The sequence below is a fragment of the Bemisia tabaci genome, chromosome 2, assembly GCF_918797505.1.
Source record: "Bemisia tabaci chromosome 2, PGI_BMITA_v3".
NCBI lineage: Eukaryota > Metazoa > Arthropoda > Insecta > Hemiptera > Aleyrodidae > Bemisia > Bemisia tabaci.
In genome coordinates, this window is record NC_092794.1 from 73,260,277 (window position 1) to 73,281,844 (window position 21,568).

At 36.5% G+C, this 21,568-nt stretch overlaps 1 protein-coding gene across 2 annotated transcripts; it reads left to right on the plus strand.

Moving 5' to 3' along the window:
- The first annotated feature begins 6,119 nt into the window (after window positions 1-6,119).
- On the plus strand, window positions 6,120-20,814 carry LOC109032016 (GMP reductase 2). Of its 2 annotated transcripts, XM_019043901.2 has the most exons (7): window positions 6,120-6,342; window positions 6,440-6,559; window positions 7,071-7,328; window positions 10,324-10,512; window positions 11,754-11,959; window positions 12,965-13,201; window positions 15,812-20,814. In XM_019043901.2, the coding sequence occupies exons 1-6, from the start codon at window positions 6,256-6,258 to the stop codon at window positions 13,161-13,163; spliced, it is 1,059 nt and encodes a 352-aa protein (XP_018899446.1). In that variant the 5' UTR covers window positions 6,120-6,255; the 3' UTR covers window positions 13,164-13,201; window positions 15,812-20,814. The 2 variants fall into 2 exon arrangements, with proteins under 2 accessions (XP_018899446.1, XP_018899445.1); XM_019043900.2 differs by having other exon boundaries at window positions 12,965-20,814.
- The last annotated feature ends 754 nt before the right edge of the window (window positions 20,815-21,568 follow it).

Consider the following 21,568-nt stretch of genomic DNA (forward strand, 5'->3'; position numbering starts at 1 on the left):
CGATACCCAAATTATCGTTTTGCATAGTTCATATTCTTTTGTTATATTCCGTGCCACTTGTTTATTTTTAATCCTCGTAGAAATACCACCTATTTGTAAATACAATTCTAGCTGAAGCGCACTTCAGCCATGCATTCACCACTGCAAAAATGTCAAAGGAAATCGACAAGTCCAGCATGCATGGAGGCTATCTCCATTTAAATCTTCCGTCACATTCTTACGGCGCAATAATACAACTATTTGAACTCTCCGGAACGCGTGAGGTATCTCGCTGCATTTGAAGGCGTTTTCAAAACAACCAAGTTCCGAAACCCGGATTATCGTTTTGCATAGTTCAAATTATTTTGTTTCCATTTCTAACCACTTGTTTACTTATAATCCTCCTATAAAAATTACCCATTTTTGCTAAATACCATTCTAGCTGAAGCGCACTTCAGCCGTGCATTCAATACTGCAAAAATGTCAAAGGAATTCGACAAGCCCAGCGTGCATGGAGGCTATCTCCATTTAAGGGGAGCCAGCCACTTGAAAATTGAAAAAATTTTTTTTTTTTTTTTTTTATTTTCTGGCTAATCTTAATCTTCTACTCCTCACGTTTAATTTCAGACCAAGTTTTACTTGATCTGATGAGTAGTTTTGAAGTTACGCGCGGTTTAGTGAGGGAAGGTTTACTAAATACACTACTAATTACAGTTAAACTGATTTTGCTGTTTTTTTTAATTTCTCATTTCCCGAAAACTACATTTTTCAGCACTCATGTACCTTTTTCTCAGGATCTACTGAACCGATTTTCAAAAACTTTGTTTTGTTGTTCTAATCCTTGCACTCTCCTGCACATTTTAACACGAGCTTTTCGAACGTTTCGAGCTGCATTTTTATTAATTTGATTTCAAATGTCCAAATTCTTTGATTTCAAACAAAAAAATTTCAAAAATTCACCAAAATTTCAAATTTTTAAATTTTAAAAAAAGATAGTGTTAAAATGTTTAGGAGGGTTCAAAGTTCAAAACAAAAAAAAAAAAGGTAATTTTTGTTCTGTAGATCCTGAGAAAAAGGTACAAACGTTAACATTGGGAAGATAGGGTGCATGGCTCCCCTTAAATCTTCCGTCACATTCTTACGGCGCAATGACACAACTATTTGAACTCTCCGGAATGCGTGAGGTATCACACCGCATTTGAAGGCGTTTTCAAATCAGCCAAGTTCCGATACCCAAATTATCGTTTTGCATAGTTCATATCCTTTTGTTATATTCCGTGCCACTTGTTTATTTTTAATCCTCGTAGAAAAACCACCCATTTGTAAATACAATCCTAGCTGAACCGCACTTCAGCTATGCATTCACCACTGCAAAATGTCAAAGGAAATCGACAAGCCCAGCGTGCATGGAGGCTATTTCCATTTAAATCTTCCGTCACATTCTTACGGCGCAATAATACAACTATTTGAACTCTCCGGAATGCGTGAGGTATCACGCCGCATTTGAAAGGGTTTTCAAAACACCCAAGTTCCGTTATCAGAAAAATCGTTTTGCATAGTTCATATTATTTAGTTTCCATTTCTAACCACTTGTTTACTTATAATCCTCCTATTGTGTCCGTATTCTTTTTTTATATTCCGTGCCACTTGTTTATTTTTAATCCTCGTAGAAAAACCACCCATTTGCTAAATATTATTGTAGCTGAAGCGCACTAAAGCGCTAAAAATGTTAACGGAAATCGAAAAGGCCAGCATGCATGAAGGCTATTTCAATTGTAACCTTCCGTTGCATTTCTAAGGTGCAATGATACAACTATTTGAACTCTCCGGAATGCGTGAGGTATCACGCCGCATTTGAAGGCGTTTTCAAAACAGCCAAGTTCCGATACCCGGATTATCGTCTTGCATAGTTCATATTCTTCTGTTTTCATTTCTAACCACTTGTTTAGCTTTAATCCTCGTAGAAAACCACCCATTTGCTAACTACAATGGACCACTAGACAAGGTACGAATTTCAGCATTCTGATACATGTTTCTCAATCAAAATTTCACGTAGAACACGATACGCACAACGAAAATTACCAAAATCAACTCCTGACGAAGATTTAATGATTCTTGACGCGTGAATTCAAACCACCCGCTCATGAAAACTCAATGCTCTACGTGATTCACATCGCGCGCTAAATGTTTATCATGACAGTCTCTGCGATGTAAAAATCTTCAACTTCAATCTTGACACTTTGGCTCAGCTATAGCAAATTACCAATAGTTTGAACAACACATGGTGGAAAATGAACATTGCTTGATTGAGAAGCTTGCTGAAACCGTTGTAGTGCGCGATTTGACTCACGTAGAGCTTTGAGTTTCTTGTGAGCGGGCAGTTCAAATTCCTCGTAATCAGTGCGAAATAAAAACGTTAATATCTTCGTTAGAAATTGATTTCGGTAATTTTCATAATGTGAATCGTGTTCTACGTGAAATTCTGGTTAAGAAACATGTATCAGATTGCTTAAATTCGTACCTTGTCTAGTGGTCCATTCTAGCTGTAGCGCACTTCAGCTATGCATTCACCACTGCAAAAATGTCAAAGGAAATCGACAAGCCCAGCGTGCACGAAGGTAGGCCCGCCACAAGGGGGGGATACTGGGTCCCTTGTAGCGGGGCCCTGGCCCCGCAGGTATTTTGTGCTGAAAGTATAAAAAAAAAAAAAAATCATAATTACCTATTCCACAGAAATTGATGGAAAAATTCTTTATGGAAGCTTCAAAATGCGTCCGATTAGTCGTATAAATTCTAAAATTTATCGGGGGATGCCCCCCCCTCCATCCTTGGGGCCCGGACCTAAAAGCTGGTACTAGGGCCCGAGATGGGATGTGGCGGGCCTGGCCCGAACACATCTCTCCTACCTTCGGCTGTGTTACTCACGTAGTGCTTGAAGCACAATCACGAATAAGACAAACGGAAAGAAACACAATATGGAAATAAAGGGAGGGAAAGGGTGCGCGTTTACGACGGCGCAGAGATACAACTATTCGTACTTGATGGACGTCCGTGCTGCATCTGAAAAATTGAAGGAGCTCTCGATGCTCTGCTATATGCTGTCAATGAAGTGTCGCTCAGATTCTGGAGAAAAGTTTAAAAAGCAGCTCAAATACGTCTCTCCTGTCTTCGGCCGTGTTGATTTTTTCTTCTGTTTTCAGGTTCTTGTCTGATTCTTTTTTAGGAAGGATTTAATTGCAGACCTGCGTCTTAAGCTCGTGTAAACCGCGGCACTGGCTCGGTTCTTTCGGAAATAATGGTGCTTGGATGCGTCTGGTGGCTTTAAATTTTTGTTTTCTTTAATTTCAGTCGGCTACTTCAATATGTTCATTTTTTCAAGTTTTACTATGTACGAACTTGTGCTGCTTTGCCAAAATTTTCTGAGCCCCTCTCCACGTATAGGGAATGCCCTACCAGGAAATATCACATCACGGCCCTTTAACCAGCCAAGGGTCTACGCCCTCAGATGCGAGCCAGTCCGACCCTGTTATTTCGTTTTTTTTTTTTTGGAGCCAAAATCCCAGACAAGTCCGCTTCCACGAAGTCCAAAGACTTGAGGAAATTTACCTGAAACGCGCCGGAATGGCAGGAAAATGATGGAAGTGATGTACTGTGGCGATCAAACCGGCATCTCCTCTATTTTTCCACTCATGCTTGTTGAAATAAATCTTATTTCAATGTGACGATTTTTTTTTACCGAGAATTTGACGACAAATTTAAACCAAACGATACATCGAACTACTATTAATACGATTCATTCAAACTCTGTCTGGCGCTAGTCTGGTAATATAACCGCGGCTTTTGATTGGCCGGTTCCCAATGTCCTGCGCGGCGCACTATGGTCCACAGACCCTATTTAGCGGAACTTTAGTCAAATTTTGAGGGTGGAAAAAATTAAAGTTTGGCACTACAGTTTTATCATACATACTCTCATGGATCGTCACCTAAGTTTTCATCGACTAATAATGATTTATAAGATTGTGACGGACCCTAACAACAGAGCGCGCGGTAGGTCTTCATTAGCTGATTGTGAGCCGCATTCGGTGGTGCGTTACAGGGTGTTTATTTTACCGAGTTACGCCTCATCTATGTAAATTTTTGGGCAACATGGATCCACCTGATGGCAAGTGACTTCCTTTTCACCCCGTTTCATTAATTTTGAACCGAAATTTGTATGCTTTTGAACGCTCCAAACATACGCCAAAAAATGCTAGAAATCAGTGAAATTCGTAATTTTTAGGAAGCTCTAACTTTTTTTTAATTCTAGTTAATGCTTTTTGCGGATTGAAAAATCTTGTTCAACATATCCTTGACTTTAAAATGATGCCAATTTAAATTGCGCCTTTTTGCGCCTATAACGGTCGAAATCAATTTTTTTCGGAGTGCACCTCCGTACATCAAAATGTTAAATATTCCATGCATTTTTGGCGTTTTTGCGACTGTTAAATTTTTTCTAGGTACAAAATAAAAGTATTCTGATGTACTTTGATCTACTGAGTCCGAAAATGACCTTTGTTTTTTCTTATCACCTCTCACTTTTCCGAAAAAGCAACTTTTTCCCGGGAAAATGAGCAATTTTGACGTATTTTTGTCATAATTGCAATTCATGTTGATAAATTATACTAGACCCGTGATAAAGAGATTCTATCATGTATATTAAGCTGCTAAATCCGAATATGACATAGGTATTGATTAATCACCCTCCAGTTCTCCGATAATGCCGATTTTTCCGCGCTTTTTGGGTAAAACCTTTCCCGGACTCTAAGTGTGTTAAAAATACGGTTTAAAATTGATTTCGATGTTTGATATATCGATTCTTATGTATTTTGACTCGCTAAGCCCGAATATGACCTTAGATTTTTCCTATCACCCCTCATTATCCCGGAAAATTCAATTTTCCTCGGAGAACGAGCTTTTTTGGTATTTTTGCGACGATTTTCCGTTTTCTGAGGAAAACGGGGGGTTGTAAGAGGCAATTTGAGGTCGAACTCCGGTTGAATGTTTCTTAAGACGTCAGAGAAGACCTAAAGAGGAACTTGGAAAATCGCTACAACTCCATAGAATAGGAAAATTGGCGCCAAAATACCGAAAAAGCTCGTTCTCCGAGGAAAATTGAATTTTCCGGGATAATGAGGGGTGATAGGAAAAATCTAAGGTCATATTCGGGCTTAGCGAGTCAAAATACATAAGAATCGATATATCAAACATCGAAATCAATTTTAAACCGTATTTTTGACACAAGAGTCCGGGAAAGGTTTTACTCAAAAGGCACGGAAAAATCGGCATTATCGGAGAACTGGAGGGTGATAAACCAAAACCTATGTCATATTCGGATTTAGCAGCTTAATATACATGACCGAATCGCTTTACCACGGGTCCAGTATAATTTATCAACATGAATTGCAATTATGACAAAAATACGTCAAAATTGCTCATTTTCCCGGGAAAAAGTCGCTTTTTCGGAAAAAAGAGAGGTGATAAGAAAAGACAAAGGTCATTTTCAGACTCAGTAGATCAAAATTCATCGAACTAGTACTATTTAGTACCTAAAAAAAATTTTACCTACATGCTGCAGAGGTCAACAGTCGCAAAAACACCAAAAATGTCCATTTTTCCGGGTAAAATCGGCTTTTCCGGAAAATTTAAGGGTGATGGACCAAAACGGAGGTCATATTCGGATTTACCGCCTAAAAATAAATGAGAGTAGTCTGATCTCGACAGAGAGACACTTTTGTTATTATTTTTATACATGTCAAAATAGGGTGGAAAAAATCTTCAGTCTTGAAAGCGCCAGAAATCACATTTGAGGTTATGTTTCTCGGTCAGGATGTTAATATTTTGTTAAACTAAGATGTAAAATGAAATCAGCGACCCAAAAAACATATGATCCAACACCTTTTATAACGGTGCAGTGCATTTTCGAATAAAGTTCCGTTAAATCCAGTCTGTGGACCATAGTGCGGCGCCCAACGCGGCGCCGGTCTGGACTCGAGAAACTTCCGCGAGAGCGCGCTCCGAGGAACTTCATACTTGCTTTATACTTACTTGGAGGTTATAAAGTTGTGATAATCAGCTGTTCGCGCGTGTCTATTGATAATGTGATAACAGTGTTTGGCACTGACAGCTCCATCTCCAAGATCTGGCAGCTCAGTTGCAATTGCAAGGCCGAGGTTCTACGGGCTTAGATTTCACTCGCGATTTGTGCTCTCTTCTATGAATTTATAGTGTCCTCTCGAAATGCCGAATATCGTTTACGAAGTCAAATTAGATTTTAAGGATGTCCTGCTCCGACCCAAAAGGAGCACGCTCAAAAGCCGCGCCGATGTAAGTCCGCTAATGATAACTGTTTGCACGTGATGTCCGTATATAAGCATATCGTTGGTTGTCGCATCTCTAACATCTTGATTTCTTGCTCTTTCAGGTCGACTTGTACCGTGATATTAACTTTAGGAACTCAAAGAGAAAATATCGAGGAGTCCCACTGATCGCTGCGAATATGGACACCGTGGGCACTTTTGATATGGCAAAAGCCTTGCACAGGGTAAGATGCTTTCAGCTAAGTATGCTCTCGGTGCTTTTGGTTTAAAATAGATTGGCCAAGGTCTAGGTCTTGATAACATTGAACTACATTTGCTTGTTAATTGATGGTGAAACCCGTTCAACATGTATGTCCAAGTGCAACATTGTAAATTTCCCGTCTCACTATGAGAAAAGAAACATTGTTATTTCTTGGAATGCACTAACATTTTTACTTGCCTCAAAGGAGAATTTCAATTAATCACCATATCACTTAGTCTGGCAGCCAAAAATTTTAATTGGTATAAATAGTAGTGAAGAGAATTGCAAAAGTGCTTACTTGTCTGGTTGGATGAGGGAGATTAGTGAATATCAGTTCCTCATCAATGTATTTCTCTCCAATCTGCTGTCATTTTTGGCTATTCGCTAACAGTCATATTTTATTTCAACTAGCGAAGTCTGATATCACTTCAGTGAGATATCTTCAAGTGCGTATAGACTTCAGATTTACTGATAATTCCTCCAATTTCTTTCAGCATGGGGTGTTTACAACAGTTCACAAGTACTACTCAGTGGATGAATGGAAAACATTTGCAGCTGAAAATCCTGAGGTAATGGAAAATGTTGCACTAAGTTGTGGCACAGGAGAGGAGGATTACAAAAAGTTTCAACAAATACTGGCAGCAGTTCCTGGAATTAATACACTTTGTTTGGACGTAGCCAATGGGTACTCTCAAAGTTTTGTTGATTTTGTGAGGAAAGTTAGAGAAGCGTATCCTGGTCACACAATTATCGTAAGTAGTTAATTTTCAAGCTCGACATTCTCCTACAGGAATAATTCACTGAACTAAAAAACTGATTAAGGGCGCGTAAAAGTACGCCCAGCTTTTTTTGGCAGTAGATTGGCAACGGCACTTGGTCTGTTGAGCTTGTAATATTGTTCCTCATTTGAGGCACTGAATTCGAAAAGGGCACTTCTCGATTGCAGTGTTTCAGAATCTCTGTTGCTAATTAATCCCTTGGAGAAGAATTTAATGGGTGATTTTGCCAGAATTCTTTCCAAAGAAAATTGTAGAATCATAAGGAATATTCAGTGAAATTTTTAGTGCAATGGATTCATTCACTTTCCTTACTTTCGTCGGCCTCCTATGGTGTAGTATGTCGGCCTCCTATGGTGTAGTGGTTGTAGCGCTTGCTCTATAATCGGGAGGTCCCGGGTTCGATTCCCGGCCAGGCGACCCGAGTTTGATGGTCTCAAACAATGGTTGCCTGGGGCTGGTTCAGTAGGGACGGAGGGGGGATGGGACTTAAAGCGTGGGATTAGCCCTTGTGGGCTATTTGAAGTAGTAAAAAAAAAAAAAAAAACTTACAATGAATGAAATATTAGAGGAGACTCTGAAACACTGCAACGGAGAAGTGCCCTTTTCGCATCCAGTACCTCATTTGTAATCAAAGACTGACTCCTGGCAGAGCTCATCTTTGGAAATTGTAACAAAATTTCATTTCTTAGTATCTTTAAACAATAGATTTCATTACAAATTTACATATATTTAGTTTCTTGTTGCTGGTTTGAATGGGATCAAACTTGGTACCTTATTTTCAGATGTCTTTGGGTTAATCACTTAGCTTTTGTTTTGAGTCGTTTGCCTTTTGCTTTTTCACGAATGCAAGGTTTTTGTGTGATGTCACAATTGGACAAGCACACTTACTCACGCACATTTGGGGTAAAAGTACCCTACAGTCAGTGCTGCTTGTCAATGAAAATTTTCACATGCTGTAGAGTATAGGATGGACTTCATGCTTTGAGAACTATTAGTGGATTTTTCAGGGAAATGCATAACTTGCAGCAAATATCTCATGTTAATGCAGATTTTTTGGTCATATCTTAGAATATCCCTGTCTCTTTCCACAGTGCATACCTAATTTTGCCCAAATGATAGGGCAAACAATGAGGGCAGGGGTCCGATGCACTATTACTGCTCTGATTTAGATGAATACTATTTTTCATATTATTCTATATTCTTGGCTATATTTTGCCAGTTGTTTTTCGAACCATAGTTTTTTTGGGCAATGGTGAGCAAAAGTGATTGAAAATGTTTTTTGAAAAGTTAATTTTGAAGTTACATGTGAAATGTAACTTTCTGTATATACAGAATCTCGTAAACATGAGTGAAAAGCTCACAACTGTTCAAATCTGAAGCAAATCGGGCCATTCAGTTGGTCGCCGAATTAACTAAAGTGGAAGGTGGGAACTTTTACCCTCTTCAACCCTAACTCAGCTTCGTTTTAAGTGTCTTAACTGTTTAAATGATTTTTGAGGTGACGAAATAGCACCATGAGCATCATTCAATGGGCCTGTTGCAAACTTTTGCTGGAGCAGAATGAAGAGTTGTTTCCTATAGATAATGCCTCAAAAATCACGATGAGCGCATCGGCAAAGTCTGAAATGCATTCATAAATTCACAATCTGCGTAAGAAATTTGCGTCATTTTGAGCTTCCCGCTTCAAAAACGATACTACTGCACAGGTGAACATTTTGTTAGAGGAGTCGCTCCATCGTCGGCAATATTCATCATGGCCGACGCTTGCGCAGTTCCTCGCGTAATTCGAGGAGAGTTCAAGGTCAATTAAGGCGGGCGAGGAAAATATGAACGTAAACACGCCGATTATTATATGGTTTAATCCTGTTCAGGTGTTATCTCGTCCCATCACACGTGTTTTGGCGGACTGGCGTAGGCCATGATGAGTATTGTCGCCAATGGAACGACTCCTCTAACAAAATGTTCACCTGTACCGTAGTATCGTTTTCGAAGCGGGAAGCTCAAAAAACCGCAAATTTCTTACGCAGATTGCTAAGTTATGAGTGCATTTCAGACTTTGCCGATGCGCTCATCGTGATTTTTGAGGCATTATCTGCAGGAAACAACTCTTAGTTTTGCTCTAGCAAAAGTTTGCAACAGGCCCATTCAATGTTGCAAACAAATTTTATTTCTTTTGGATTATTTTTTTCTAATAAACTCATATTCAGCCAAAAAATTGGACACTACAGCTCAATTTTCTATCCCAATATTTGATAGCTTTTATTTAAGACATGAGATTTCTTTAAACTTCTTCAACTTTACACATATTTTTTTTCAAGATCACAAAAATGTCATACCTGTTATAAAAGTGTCCAAAATCTATTTTTTAATATTTTTTTACTTTTCATGCACTTTCAGTCAAGACCAAAACTTGTGGAATTCGATAATGTCGTCATTTAAGACAGATATCGATAGCCAAAGTGCAAAACCACATATCTCCATTGCTGTGTTTCTAATTTTTGGCCCCCATTTACTTTATTTTTTGGAAGAGAAAGGAGCCTACTTTTTAGCTTGAACATGAAGCAGAATACTCCATAAACATGGCTATTTTTAAGAAGTTACATTGACCAGTTTTCCAAAGAAAAAATAAATACTGACAGGAAGTCTGCAGTGTCACAAACAGAGTTACGTGATTTAGCATCCACTTTTATCATCGATATGTAAAAAAATTTTGAGGTCTATCACTCAAATACCATTCAAGTTAGGATATAAGTCAGGATTTACCTAATTCAAGTTTAAAGAATCGTCCACTTACCTATCAGTATTTCTGTTTAAAATTTAAGATACACGCTTATCAAGGCTGTCAGATTCAAGAGCTAAGCTTAAACCATTAAAATAGTCCATAGGCAGGGAAATTTAATGAGTCAATCCAAAGATAATGTTTTTTTTTTTTTTTTTTTTTTTTTTTCGTTTCGTTTTTTTCTCAAAGGCTGGAAATGTTGTGACTGGAGAGATGGTAGAAGAACTAGTACTGTCTGGAGCTGATATCATCAAAGTAGGAATTGGACCAGGATCAGTGTGCACCACCCGGTTTAAAACTGGCGTTGGCTATCCGCAATTAAGTGCAGTAATGGAATGTGCTGATGCTGCTCATGGTCTAGGAGCACACATTATATCGGTATGTTACTTAAACAGATCATTGTCGATACTGTGGTGAATTTTTGCCATCGAATATCACACTCTTTTTTTTAAATGAAAGTCAGCTTATACCAACTGTGGAAACCAAACAGCCTACAGGGGTCAAAGATAGATAACTATTCTGTTCGGTAAAGATACAGAAGATAAAGTTACACATAAATTAGAGGCTGAGTTAAAAATTAATCTCTAATATAAGACTAACTGAAGCTTTGAGCATTGGCTACCTTCACCAAACATATTCAAGCAATGCGCCACAACCTACTACTAAAATACTAGGTAAACATTAGTGGATTCACAAACATAACTATTGTGTATTGCTTTTTGGTCAATGTCTGCAACAATTCAGTTCTGACGTTACCTCTGGAGGTCGTTCCGAAAATCGGGATTATGTTTCAAACTGGTATGAGTGAATGATGGAATTAATTAATCATTTCTCCGGCAGGATTTTCGTTTTGAGTTTACAACGATTCTGTATTGTAGCATCAGCAATGAAGGTCACTTTCCACCTTATCACGTATCTTAAATTAAGAAATTAAGATGTTTTCATGAACCAAATCAGAATTTTCCGTAAGACAAAAACGTTTGATTGCAAGGAATGGTCTGAAGTTCTAAACTATATGCACCCATGCATTCGTTTTGTTTTTTTTTTTTTTTTTTTTTTTTTTTTTTTTTTTTTGTTTGCTCATTGATGAAATTATATTTTTAAACATGTAAATAAAGATAAAAAAATTTATGAAACCATGACTAAACAGCTTGTCTGGTGTGATCACGTTCGAAGAATGGCAGATGACAGAGTGTCTTAGATGGTATATACTAGGTTGGGTTTTGCATGGAAGCAAACGCAGGGAACGCTCAAAAAAATCTCGGATAGGTGGATTTCAAAGGTTTTTTATTATAAAAACTTGGGATGAAAATTTTCGTGGGAATCACTGATTGGGTCAGAAAGCATGGAATTATTTTTCAGGAAAAAGTGGAAATTGGAAATCCACCTAGCTAAATTATTACGAAGCTGACCCATGCAATTCCATATCCTCTTGAAAAGTAAGTAACCAAGCTCCCTGAAAATTTCAAAAAACCTAGGGTGGATGACGAGACTCCCACGGAAAAAAATGAATTTGGAAACTTGCATAAATGCAATGCAGTAAATTATGTCGTCTCTCATTTAAGACGCCATTTTTCTACTCTGTCTTTTCCTTTTATAATAATTCTTTAAAACTGCAGGATGGAGGCTGCACTTGCCCAGGTGATGTTGCTAAGGCGTTTGCAGGAGGTGCTGATTTCGTCATGTTAGGTGGAATGTTGGCTGGACATGACCAAAGTGGCGGAGAGCTCAAAGTGAAATCTGATGGAACTAAAGTTAAACTTTTTTACGGAATGAGTTCCTCAACAGCAATGCAGAAACATGCAGGAGGCATCGCATCATACCGGTATTAATTTCCTCTGTTTGATCCAACTTTTTCAGTCCTGTAAATATCATCGTCTAAAGATTGATTTCGTGGTCATCATTCTATGCTTCAATCATCTTTCATGTTAACCTTTTTTATTTCATCTTTATGAGCAATCGCAACCTGCATCAATGTTTTCTTAAGCAGCGGCAGCAAGATATAACTACTGTAGTGGCCTCAGCTAAGGCAAATATCATAGAATAAGATTCAAGATTAATTTAGAACATTAAAGGAGTCGAATCTTATCAAAATAAGACTTCATTGTTCCATGTCATTTTCCCAAGACCACATACCCTCAGTGCCCCAGCTTTTCAAATGCACAGTTAGTTTTCTAAAACTTAGGGAGTTGTCGCTTCAAGGATAAAGCAGTTATTACAAAAATGTCTAAATTTGACCAAAAGAACTAATGTTTGAAAGTTAATCCCAAATTACTCCATAAAATTGGTAACCTAGCTCTCTTTGATGCTCTTGAAAATGATGTTTGTTGGAAAATTGTCATAGTACTAATTGTGCTCAAAGGAAGTAACTTTTTTGGTGTGTTTTAGGAAGAAAATATATATTCTCCCCCCAAGGAAAATGTTATCGAAGTTCCAAAATTTTTAAAACCATAAATTACCACAATGGCTAAAGTACCTAATATCTCCACTGCAGTGTTTTAAAATCTCTGCTCCTATTTTATTTTTCGGTAGAGAAACAAGTCAACTATACAGGTAGTCAGAAATTTCTAAGGAATATTCTGTTAATGGAGAAGAAAAATTATGGACATTTTCGAGAAAGGAAGTTATCTAGTTTTCCAACAAAAGCGTCGTGAATGGAGATTTGTGATGTTGCACTTAGGCCATCAACCAGCTTCTCTGCAATAAAAAAAAGTCAATTACTTTAAGTAAGTGCTTTAGGTTGTAATTTCTCTCATTGTGTAAACTTAGAATTTCAGAAGATGGTCAGGTGAAGAGGGTTGTAACTCATTTAAAATACTTTTGATTCTAGGGCAGCGGAAGGTAAAACGGTGGAAGTGCCGTATCGCGGGGACGTCAGCGACACTATCATCGATATCCTAGGTGGGCTTCGTTCTGCATGCACTTACACTGGAGCAGCTAAACTAAAAGAATTAACCCGTAGGGCAACTTTCATCAGGTGCACGCAACAGTTGAATCAAGTGTTTGCCCAGCTTAGCACTAAAGATTAGCCCTGTTCTAGGGTTTTCATCGGAGCTTCACTTGTTTTGTAAGTAAAATTTGGCAACCTATATCTCATCGAAACTTATTTAATCATAATAATAATAATGACAAAATTGGTCTCTAAAAAATTCACAAGTTATCTTTGTGAATTTTTCTGTCAAGTAATTCAAAACATTGCTACATTTTGCTTGTTGCAAAGTGCTGATTTGCAATGAATTAATTACGTACCAAAAATGGAGAGAAACTGGAAAATTTGGGACAGAGATTGTAATTTTAGTATCTAATTGAAGGACATCAAGATTTGCTGTGAGCAAAATTTAGGCGAGGAAGAATTGAAGGAAATGTTAATTTTGCTGAGAAAAATTTTATTAAGTACAAAACCAAGAATGAAAAACTCTGAAAACATTGAAAATTTTACCCAAAAAATGTTAAGTCTTTGCATCAATGGCTTCAATACTGAAATTATTGTTATTAAATTATCCTGCAAAGTATGCTTTTTCCAATATAAACCTGGATTTCAGGATCCCAATATATATCCCTGGATTTCAAGTTGACGCCAGTTAAGTTCTGGTTTCAATTTTTCATATCTCTGTGTATTTTAATTCAAGATATTTGATATTTTTAATAATTATTTTAGTTTAATGATGAGACATTTCCATGTTACACTACCTTTTTTTCACTCTCCAAGCGCACAGTTACCAAAATGTTTGAGATGCTTCAACAAGAGTGCAAATGGTTCTAGCCCTCCACAATTTTCAATGAGGCCTCCAAAATTTTCTAAAATGCACCAGGTTTTCACAAAAATATCAGCACAATGAAATGTTTAAAAATTTGTTCAATATATATACACATTTTTTTTTTTTTTTTGCAATTGTCATCTGGACGTTAGCACCAAGTGTCGAATCAAATCGTTTGAAGGAAACACAAATTTCTAGAAAAAAAGGATGATGAAAGAAAAGGAAAAAAAAACTCTATGTCAGTGTCCACAATTTGGTATTCATCGGCCAGTTGTGCGGTCAGGAACTATTTGCATTCTTGCGCTTCAACAATCGTTAAAAGCTGTGTACAATTAACCAAAGCCTTGAATTAATGCAAATTTGTTTATTTTTATGGGATTTTATTTTACCCTTGGTCAATGTATTCTTAAACAACTTGAGAACTGAGATCCCAGGTGATTCTGGCCCTGAAGAAAGGGCCAATTTCAATTTTTCCAACCTCTTTCCACAGTTACATTTCTTTACAAATTAATTTTGAACCATCTAAACCCAAGTAAATTCTTAAATTTTTATGGAATTCTGATTTTAGCTCAAGATGAGAAAAAAAATCCAATCAAGGGAGTTTGATGATAAATCCCAGACCCAATTTTGCTTTTCTTTTATATTCTGTTTGCTTGTCTCTTGTAATCTGGGATCATGCCCTTTGTCTGTTCAGTGCTAATGGGCCTGTTGCAATTTTTTGCTAGGGCAGAATGAAGAGTTGTTTCCTATAGATAATGCCTCAAAAATCACGATGAGCGCATCGGCAGTCTGAAATGCACTCATAAATTCACAATCTGCGTAAGAAATTTGCGTTATTTTGAGCTTCCTGCTTCAAAAACGATACTACTGCACAGGTGAACATTGTGTTAGAGGAGTCGCTCCATCGTCGGCAATATTCATCATGGCCGACGCTTGCGCAGTTCCTCGCGTAATTCGAGGAGAGTTCAAGGTCAATTAAGGCGGGCGAGGAAAATATGAACGTAAACACGCCGATTGTTATCTAGTTTAATCCCGTTCAGGTGTTATCTCGTCCCATCACACGTGTTTTGGCGGACATGATGGCGCCATGATGAGTATTGCCGCCAATGGAACGACTCCTCTAACAAAATATTCACCTGTGCCGTAGTATCGTTTTCGAAGCGGGAAGCTCAAAAAACCGCAAATTTCTTACGCAGATTGTGAAGTTATAGGTGCATTTCAGACTTTGCCGATACGCTCATCGTGATTTTTGAGGCATTATCTGTAAGAAACAACTCTTAGTTTTGCTCTAGCAAAAGTTTGCAACAGGCCCATTATGATATTCTATTAGAATAGAGTCATTATTTTATGCTCTTTTAAGCTATTGAGAACGTTACCTTGAGAAAAAAGTCTGAAAGAATGGTCATGGAAGAGATATGTCTATGCTAGGGTTAGATTTTTCTGCTTGATCAAAGCAGATGTTGCTGAGGCATGTTAAAAGCATACGTGATATCTATTCTGCCGTGCCAAGGAAAAATGCTGGATGAACACTTGAATGTTGTCAAAATACCTCTCAGAATATATTTATTTTTGAAGAACTTTCTGAATATTTTTCTTTGAAATTTTCAGACACTTCAGATCAATTTACAAACTAAATTCTCTGAAAAATTGGAAGAAAAATATGTACAAATTCTTTCGGAAATTCATGATTTGTTGAAGGAGATTTGGCAATGCTTGAATGCTTGTGCAGGTTTTTCCTTAGCACGCCAGAATTAGCAGCAGCAGGAATAGTATCAAGCGCTGTTATTTTTACTAGGAGCCGGGTAAAGATGCAAGGATTCTATAAGAAGGGGGACAATCCTAAAATTTTATAAAAGTGGGAAAATGGGGAAATAAAAATTGGAAAATTAAATTATAGTCTATGAATATGTTTTTTGCAGATTTGTAGGGGGAATTACATCACGGAAATGGTACTTAAATGGTAATCATAAAATCCCTCCCCCCTTTTTTAAGGTATGATTTTTATTTTTTTGGAAATTTTTGGCATTTTGCCTTTGTATTTGAGATTTTTCCTGTGTTTTTGTAAAGCCAAACATGTGAAAAGTGCACTGAAAAAATCACTCCGGCCGTGGAAGCCGTACTTACGGCCTATATAGACATACCGTCCGTGTTCCGGGCTCAGAGGCCGAAATTTCCGGGCGTAGCACCCGGAGCACTTCGACTGCTCCGGGTGCTGCGCTCGGAACTTTCGGCCTCTAAGCCCGGAACACAGACGGTATGTCTATATAGCCCGTAAGTACGGCTTCCACGGCCGGAGTGTTTTTTTCAGTGTGAGGATTAGTCATAGATTTCTGCAGAAACGTCAGGTAAAGTAGAGGATAATTTGGGGATTTTTGCCTTTCTTGCTTTGAATTTTCTTTTCTTTTCTTTTTTTTTTTTTCAATGCCAGGGAATATTGTAGGGTCAAGAAATATCTGACACTACAAAAACAGGAGCTGCAATGTTTTGTCATAGTGGACATTCTTACTTCTTTCTGAAATTTTGGCATTCATAGTCAGCCTGAGAAAGACATGGAATACTTGAATAACTAGTCGGGGAATTATTTTTGCAAAGCTAGGGATCTTTGCTTATTAAGTCAGGGTTTTTTGCTTATAAAGTCAGGGATTTATACCAGGGAATAGTCCGGGAATCAGGACATTAGTAATTAGAGATTTTGTGCGTGAATTGAGTAAAATTTGAAATTTGCCATTTTTGCTTACAATCTTAGTAGGAACAGCAGTCAAAATTTACATGAGTTACTCCATCTAACCTTGTGGCACTGGCCTGCAAAATGCAGAATAAAGTCACGGTAATTTTGTATCTAACAGCAAAAAAATCAATTGGGGCAGATCAGTCATGCTTCCAAACTTTGGCAGCTATACTTTCATTTACCAGGGATTATTGCATGTATTTTGCGGAGTATTTAAGCTTTCTATGATTTATTTCTCTTATTTTCTTAGTTTCCATGTTAATCTTGTATTTTTGTTTGAATGGCTCATCCCAAAACAGGATGTGTCTAAAGGTATAAAAAAATTCTTGAAATCAGATTAAGGCCCTGAATTTTGCCTCAAATACAGCAGAAGAATATTGAAATTTTGCATAAAAGTTGCTCAGTTGAAAAAATTGTTCCTTGAAGAATGTTACACCAAAACTTGTCAGTGAAAGTCAAGGAATTCAGTCAAGAACAAAATTTTTCTTCTTCTCCAAAGTGAAAATCCAGAGATCACCCGTTCATGTCCACCTTTCTTTTTTATTTTAAAGCCATTAAGTCCCCAAGGAGTTGTCGATTGATCATTTTCAACATTTAACTACTTTTCAAGCTTATTGATGATCATACAATACTGCAACCGCAATTAGTAACTTAACTGGCTTGGCAAAAATGTTGAAAGAGTCAGGAAAAAGTCTAAAATTTTTCCTGACTAGTTTTTAGACACCTCCTCCGAAGCAAAAATGTTATTTATTAATGAATACTCTGCAAGTTACTTTTGCTATTGAATTAAACCATTCTCATTTATTGAGAGTCTCATAGGCAACATAAAACTTTTTGCGCACATTTTCCTCAATAACTTGTCTTTGCCAGACACACTCTGGTTTCCCACCAATTGTTTTTTACTCTATGGTAAGAGACTTGAAGTCCTATTGGGACATTACTGCAGTTTTCTCCAATTCAATATGTATTATCAGCCAAACTGAGATATTTAAAAACTACCACTGGGTATTTTCCTATCATGTACTTCCACGAAATATTTAGATCACAATTTGTTCTAAATTTCAATGTGAATCAATTTGCTGTAAGGTTTTAGTAACTTTTGATGATTTTTTTTTTATAGTTTGATTTTTTTATTTAGTTGAAATTGTTCCTAGAGTGTCCTAAATCACTTAGAAAATGTGTTGTATCAGTAGTCACTCTATTAGTAGGTTATCTGCATACATGAAATTAAGAAATTTGTGAAAATCTGAGAAAAAAGAAAATCTGTCAAGTGTACCAATGCAGAGCATTTTGGTTTTAGTACTGAGGTAGGATGCTGGAAGTAAATGAACAGATTTAACTAAAATCAGCGTAACTACATCAGATGTTGCCCAGTTCTCTCTTTTGGTTTAATTTCTGAACATAAAACTACATAACACTGAAACTTGAAATTTTGTGAGTACATATGAGGCCTTTTCTGTAACAATGGCGGATGTTATAAATTCCCTTTTCGAAACACGCTTAAAAGACTGTTTTGGTCACACAAAAATTTAATATGTTTGCCTCTGGCATAATATACAGATCTCGAAGATCACATCACAAGTATTTTCTCAAGATTTTCTCGATGCGGAAACAGTTTTTTGAGCGTGTCTCAAAAAGGTAATTTTTCACATCCGCCATTGTTACATATATGTCCTCATATATTCTTCATGATTTGGTGTCAATTCCTATAAACAAGGTCAGTTCCCTGTCCGAAAAATAAAATATGATAGAAACCTTTGCAAAGTGAAATGCAGTGAGACCGATTCTGATTAAATCCGTTCAGATATTCCTACGCACAAGATGATCCAAAAGTTCTGCACCATCACAACGAGACAAACTTTTGAACACCTCAAGATGGAGATTTTAAATTTTGTGAGTGCCCTTAGGTCCAAGAACTTTTAGGACACCCCCCCTCCCTAACTTTGATAAAAGTCAAGAATCCTAAGGTTTTCACGGATGGTGCAGGATTTTTGGATCACTCTGTATGGCAGTGTGATTTCCTCACTTTCCTCTAGGATGTAGAGGATAGCCTCTTACTCGTACAGTAAAGGAAAATTTTTCATGTTGCATTCTTCCAAACCTAATTTTATTAAACATTTTGGAATGCCACATTCTACTGTCTTTTTCAGCATGTATTTCTGGAATAATATTTGTATCTGGAAGATAGATGAATAGCTTAGCAAATATTAGACATGCCAACCAACGCTTTGCAGTTGTTAATGAGAGCCTTTTCATTCATTCTATTAATTTTAGGGATGAATTTTCTTTTCTTTTTTTCCTCTTTTTCTCTTTATCTTTTAGAAATAGGCCAGAACTTTTGAAGATATTGACTTGCATTTTTGGGGAAATTCTGATCAATTTGTGTATTTGGACTTGCCTTATAAAATTTAGTAAAGATTTTGTAGCTTTAACCTTAGTTTTTTAAGCTATTTTGAAAATCTCAAGTTTTATCTTCATTTGAATTGTGCAGAAAATAGTCAGATCTCTCTTCTTTTACAAAGTTATCTTTTTGATATCTATGCTGTATTATGCATTAAAGCACAAACTATTTTTAGCAAAACTAACAGACTGAATTCAGATCTCTGGAACTTAGAAGTAATATACATTCAAAGTTTCAGAACCTCAGAATATGTTTGCATTCAGAACTTTTACATAGGTATCCAACATCTCATACCTAGTATGAGGTAAATTGGAATGAATTTACAATAAAGTGAACAAAAAGAATTCTTCTATCATTACATAGCTTTTCTTTCCCCTTTTTCAATATTTTTTAATCAGCCTTTAATCTAAAGCGCTACATTGTACGGATCTGATGTCATGTTGTGAATAGAAAAGCAAATTTTCTCATTTTTTTAAACTTTTAGCATTTTATAGACTACAAGACAAGGTGCAAATTCAAGCACTATCATATATGATGTCTCATCAAAATTTCCTGTACAACTTGATTTTTGCTACGGAAAATATTGAAACTAACTACTAGGTAAAATCGTTTTTCAATGCATTAATTCCAACTTCTCACTTATAAAAGAACTGTAGAGTTCTTGAGTTAAATCACGCACTAAACATTACTGTAATAGCTTCTGCAGTATTAAAATACGGCAGCCTTAATAACGGTGCTTTCGCTCAGCTGTTGCACAGATCTAAATATCCTGTTCCAATCCATGAGGTTCAGCTATCCAAAAACGATTCTAAGACTTGTGCAACTGATCTACTGTTTCTCCAATATATTGAGTCTCAATTATAAATTCATTTCTCTTGATCTTATTCACCTTGTGTCCGCCCAAAATCCAATTACACAGCCTATTTTTATTAGGCAATATTAAATTTAAGATTAGTCAAAAAATCAGACCCCAATTTTTCCCCATTTTCTTTTATACTTCTCTGCCTATCCTCTTGTTCAATGAATCTTAGCCCATCAAGAACAAAGATCTTAATCCACGTAAGCTTTCTTGTTAATAATGAAACTTCACGCTATTTAAAAAACAATTTCTGCATTGGAGCATAGATTTCGTTTCTTGTGCTGCACCTTTTTATCTGTTCTGAATAATCAATATATCTGTTGCATTTCTGCCGTACGAGGGAAGAACGCCGTATGAGCCTTCAGACGTTGCCAAATTTCCTTTGAAAAAACACGATTTTTCAGAGAAATCTGTGAATACTTTTCCCCCGAGTTACCAGAGAATTTTACTCACAATCAGATCTGAATGATGTAAAAATTTCATGAAAGAGTACCTCTAACTTTGCTTGAAAATAAAAATTTTATTGGAGAAATCAGCAACTCTAAAATGTTCATACAGCGTTTTTTCATAGCTTAGTAGATCTCTAGCTGTAAGATTTATTGGGCATTTATCTCGATGAACTGAATTCAGTGAAGAATACACGTCCATCAGATGTGTTGCGAATATTTGTGACTTCAAAAATCCCTATCAGTTTCAGGGCTTCTTATTATTTTACCCAGCCTATATTTAAGTCTTCAGGAATTAGCAACCCTAGCAATTGTATCTAGTATTTATCTTTACCTCAAAATCAATCACTTCAGCCTCTCCACCGATCTAGTCTCACCGACATCATAACTTATGTACCATCTCAAAAGATAATTATTTTTATTTGTTAAAGGAATGTATTGTTTCTGTTATTAGTTCCAAATGTTCAATTAAAGTTTATTATTTTTCATATTCTGTCATTTTTATTTCCCTTTTATAATATCCAAAGATTCTTCCTGTCAGGAAGTTAATGTAGGTTCGTTCTACGAAATTTTGGTTTTACACTTTCTTACTTAAATATTTACTTAAACCTGGATGTTCTCCTTGGAATTAATTACCTCTGTGCACTTGGTGTTTCAAATATCTGCACACCCAGAGAATATTTTTAGATTACAAAATCTTGCACTTAAGTCTCTAATAAATTACGAACAAATTAATTATTTCCAGGATTGAAGATGAAATGATCGATTGAAAGAGTTGATGACATTCTCGTGATTTGTGATTATGTGGAAAACATGAACAAACTTGAATATTACCAGGTTTAGAACGTAAATCGATGAATAAAGTGCCAAACCACGTATCTCTATTGCGATACTTCAAAATTCCCCCTCTACTTTATTCTTTCGAGGAGAAACAAGCCAACTTTATAGGTAAAAATTAACACAGAATGTTCTGCTAACAGAGAAAAAACTCAAGACAGTTTTCAAGAAATTACAGTGGCTGATTTTCCAAAGAAAAAATAATGTTTGATAGGAAATCTATGACGTTGCAATCAGAGGTATGTCGTTTCGCACTTCAGCCATCAAAATAAAAAATTTTAACAAGAATATTGAGTTTAATAAATGATCCCAGTTTTTTTTTTTTTTTTTTTTTTTTTTTTTTTATTTATTTAAACAAAATGAATGAATAAGCATAAAATATTAAATTGGGCATGAAATTCGAAA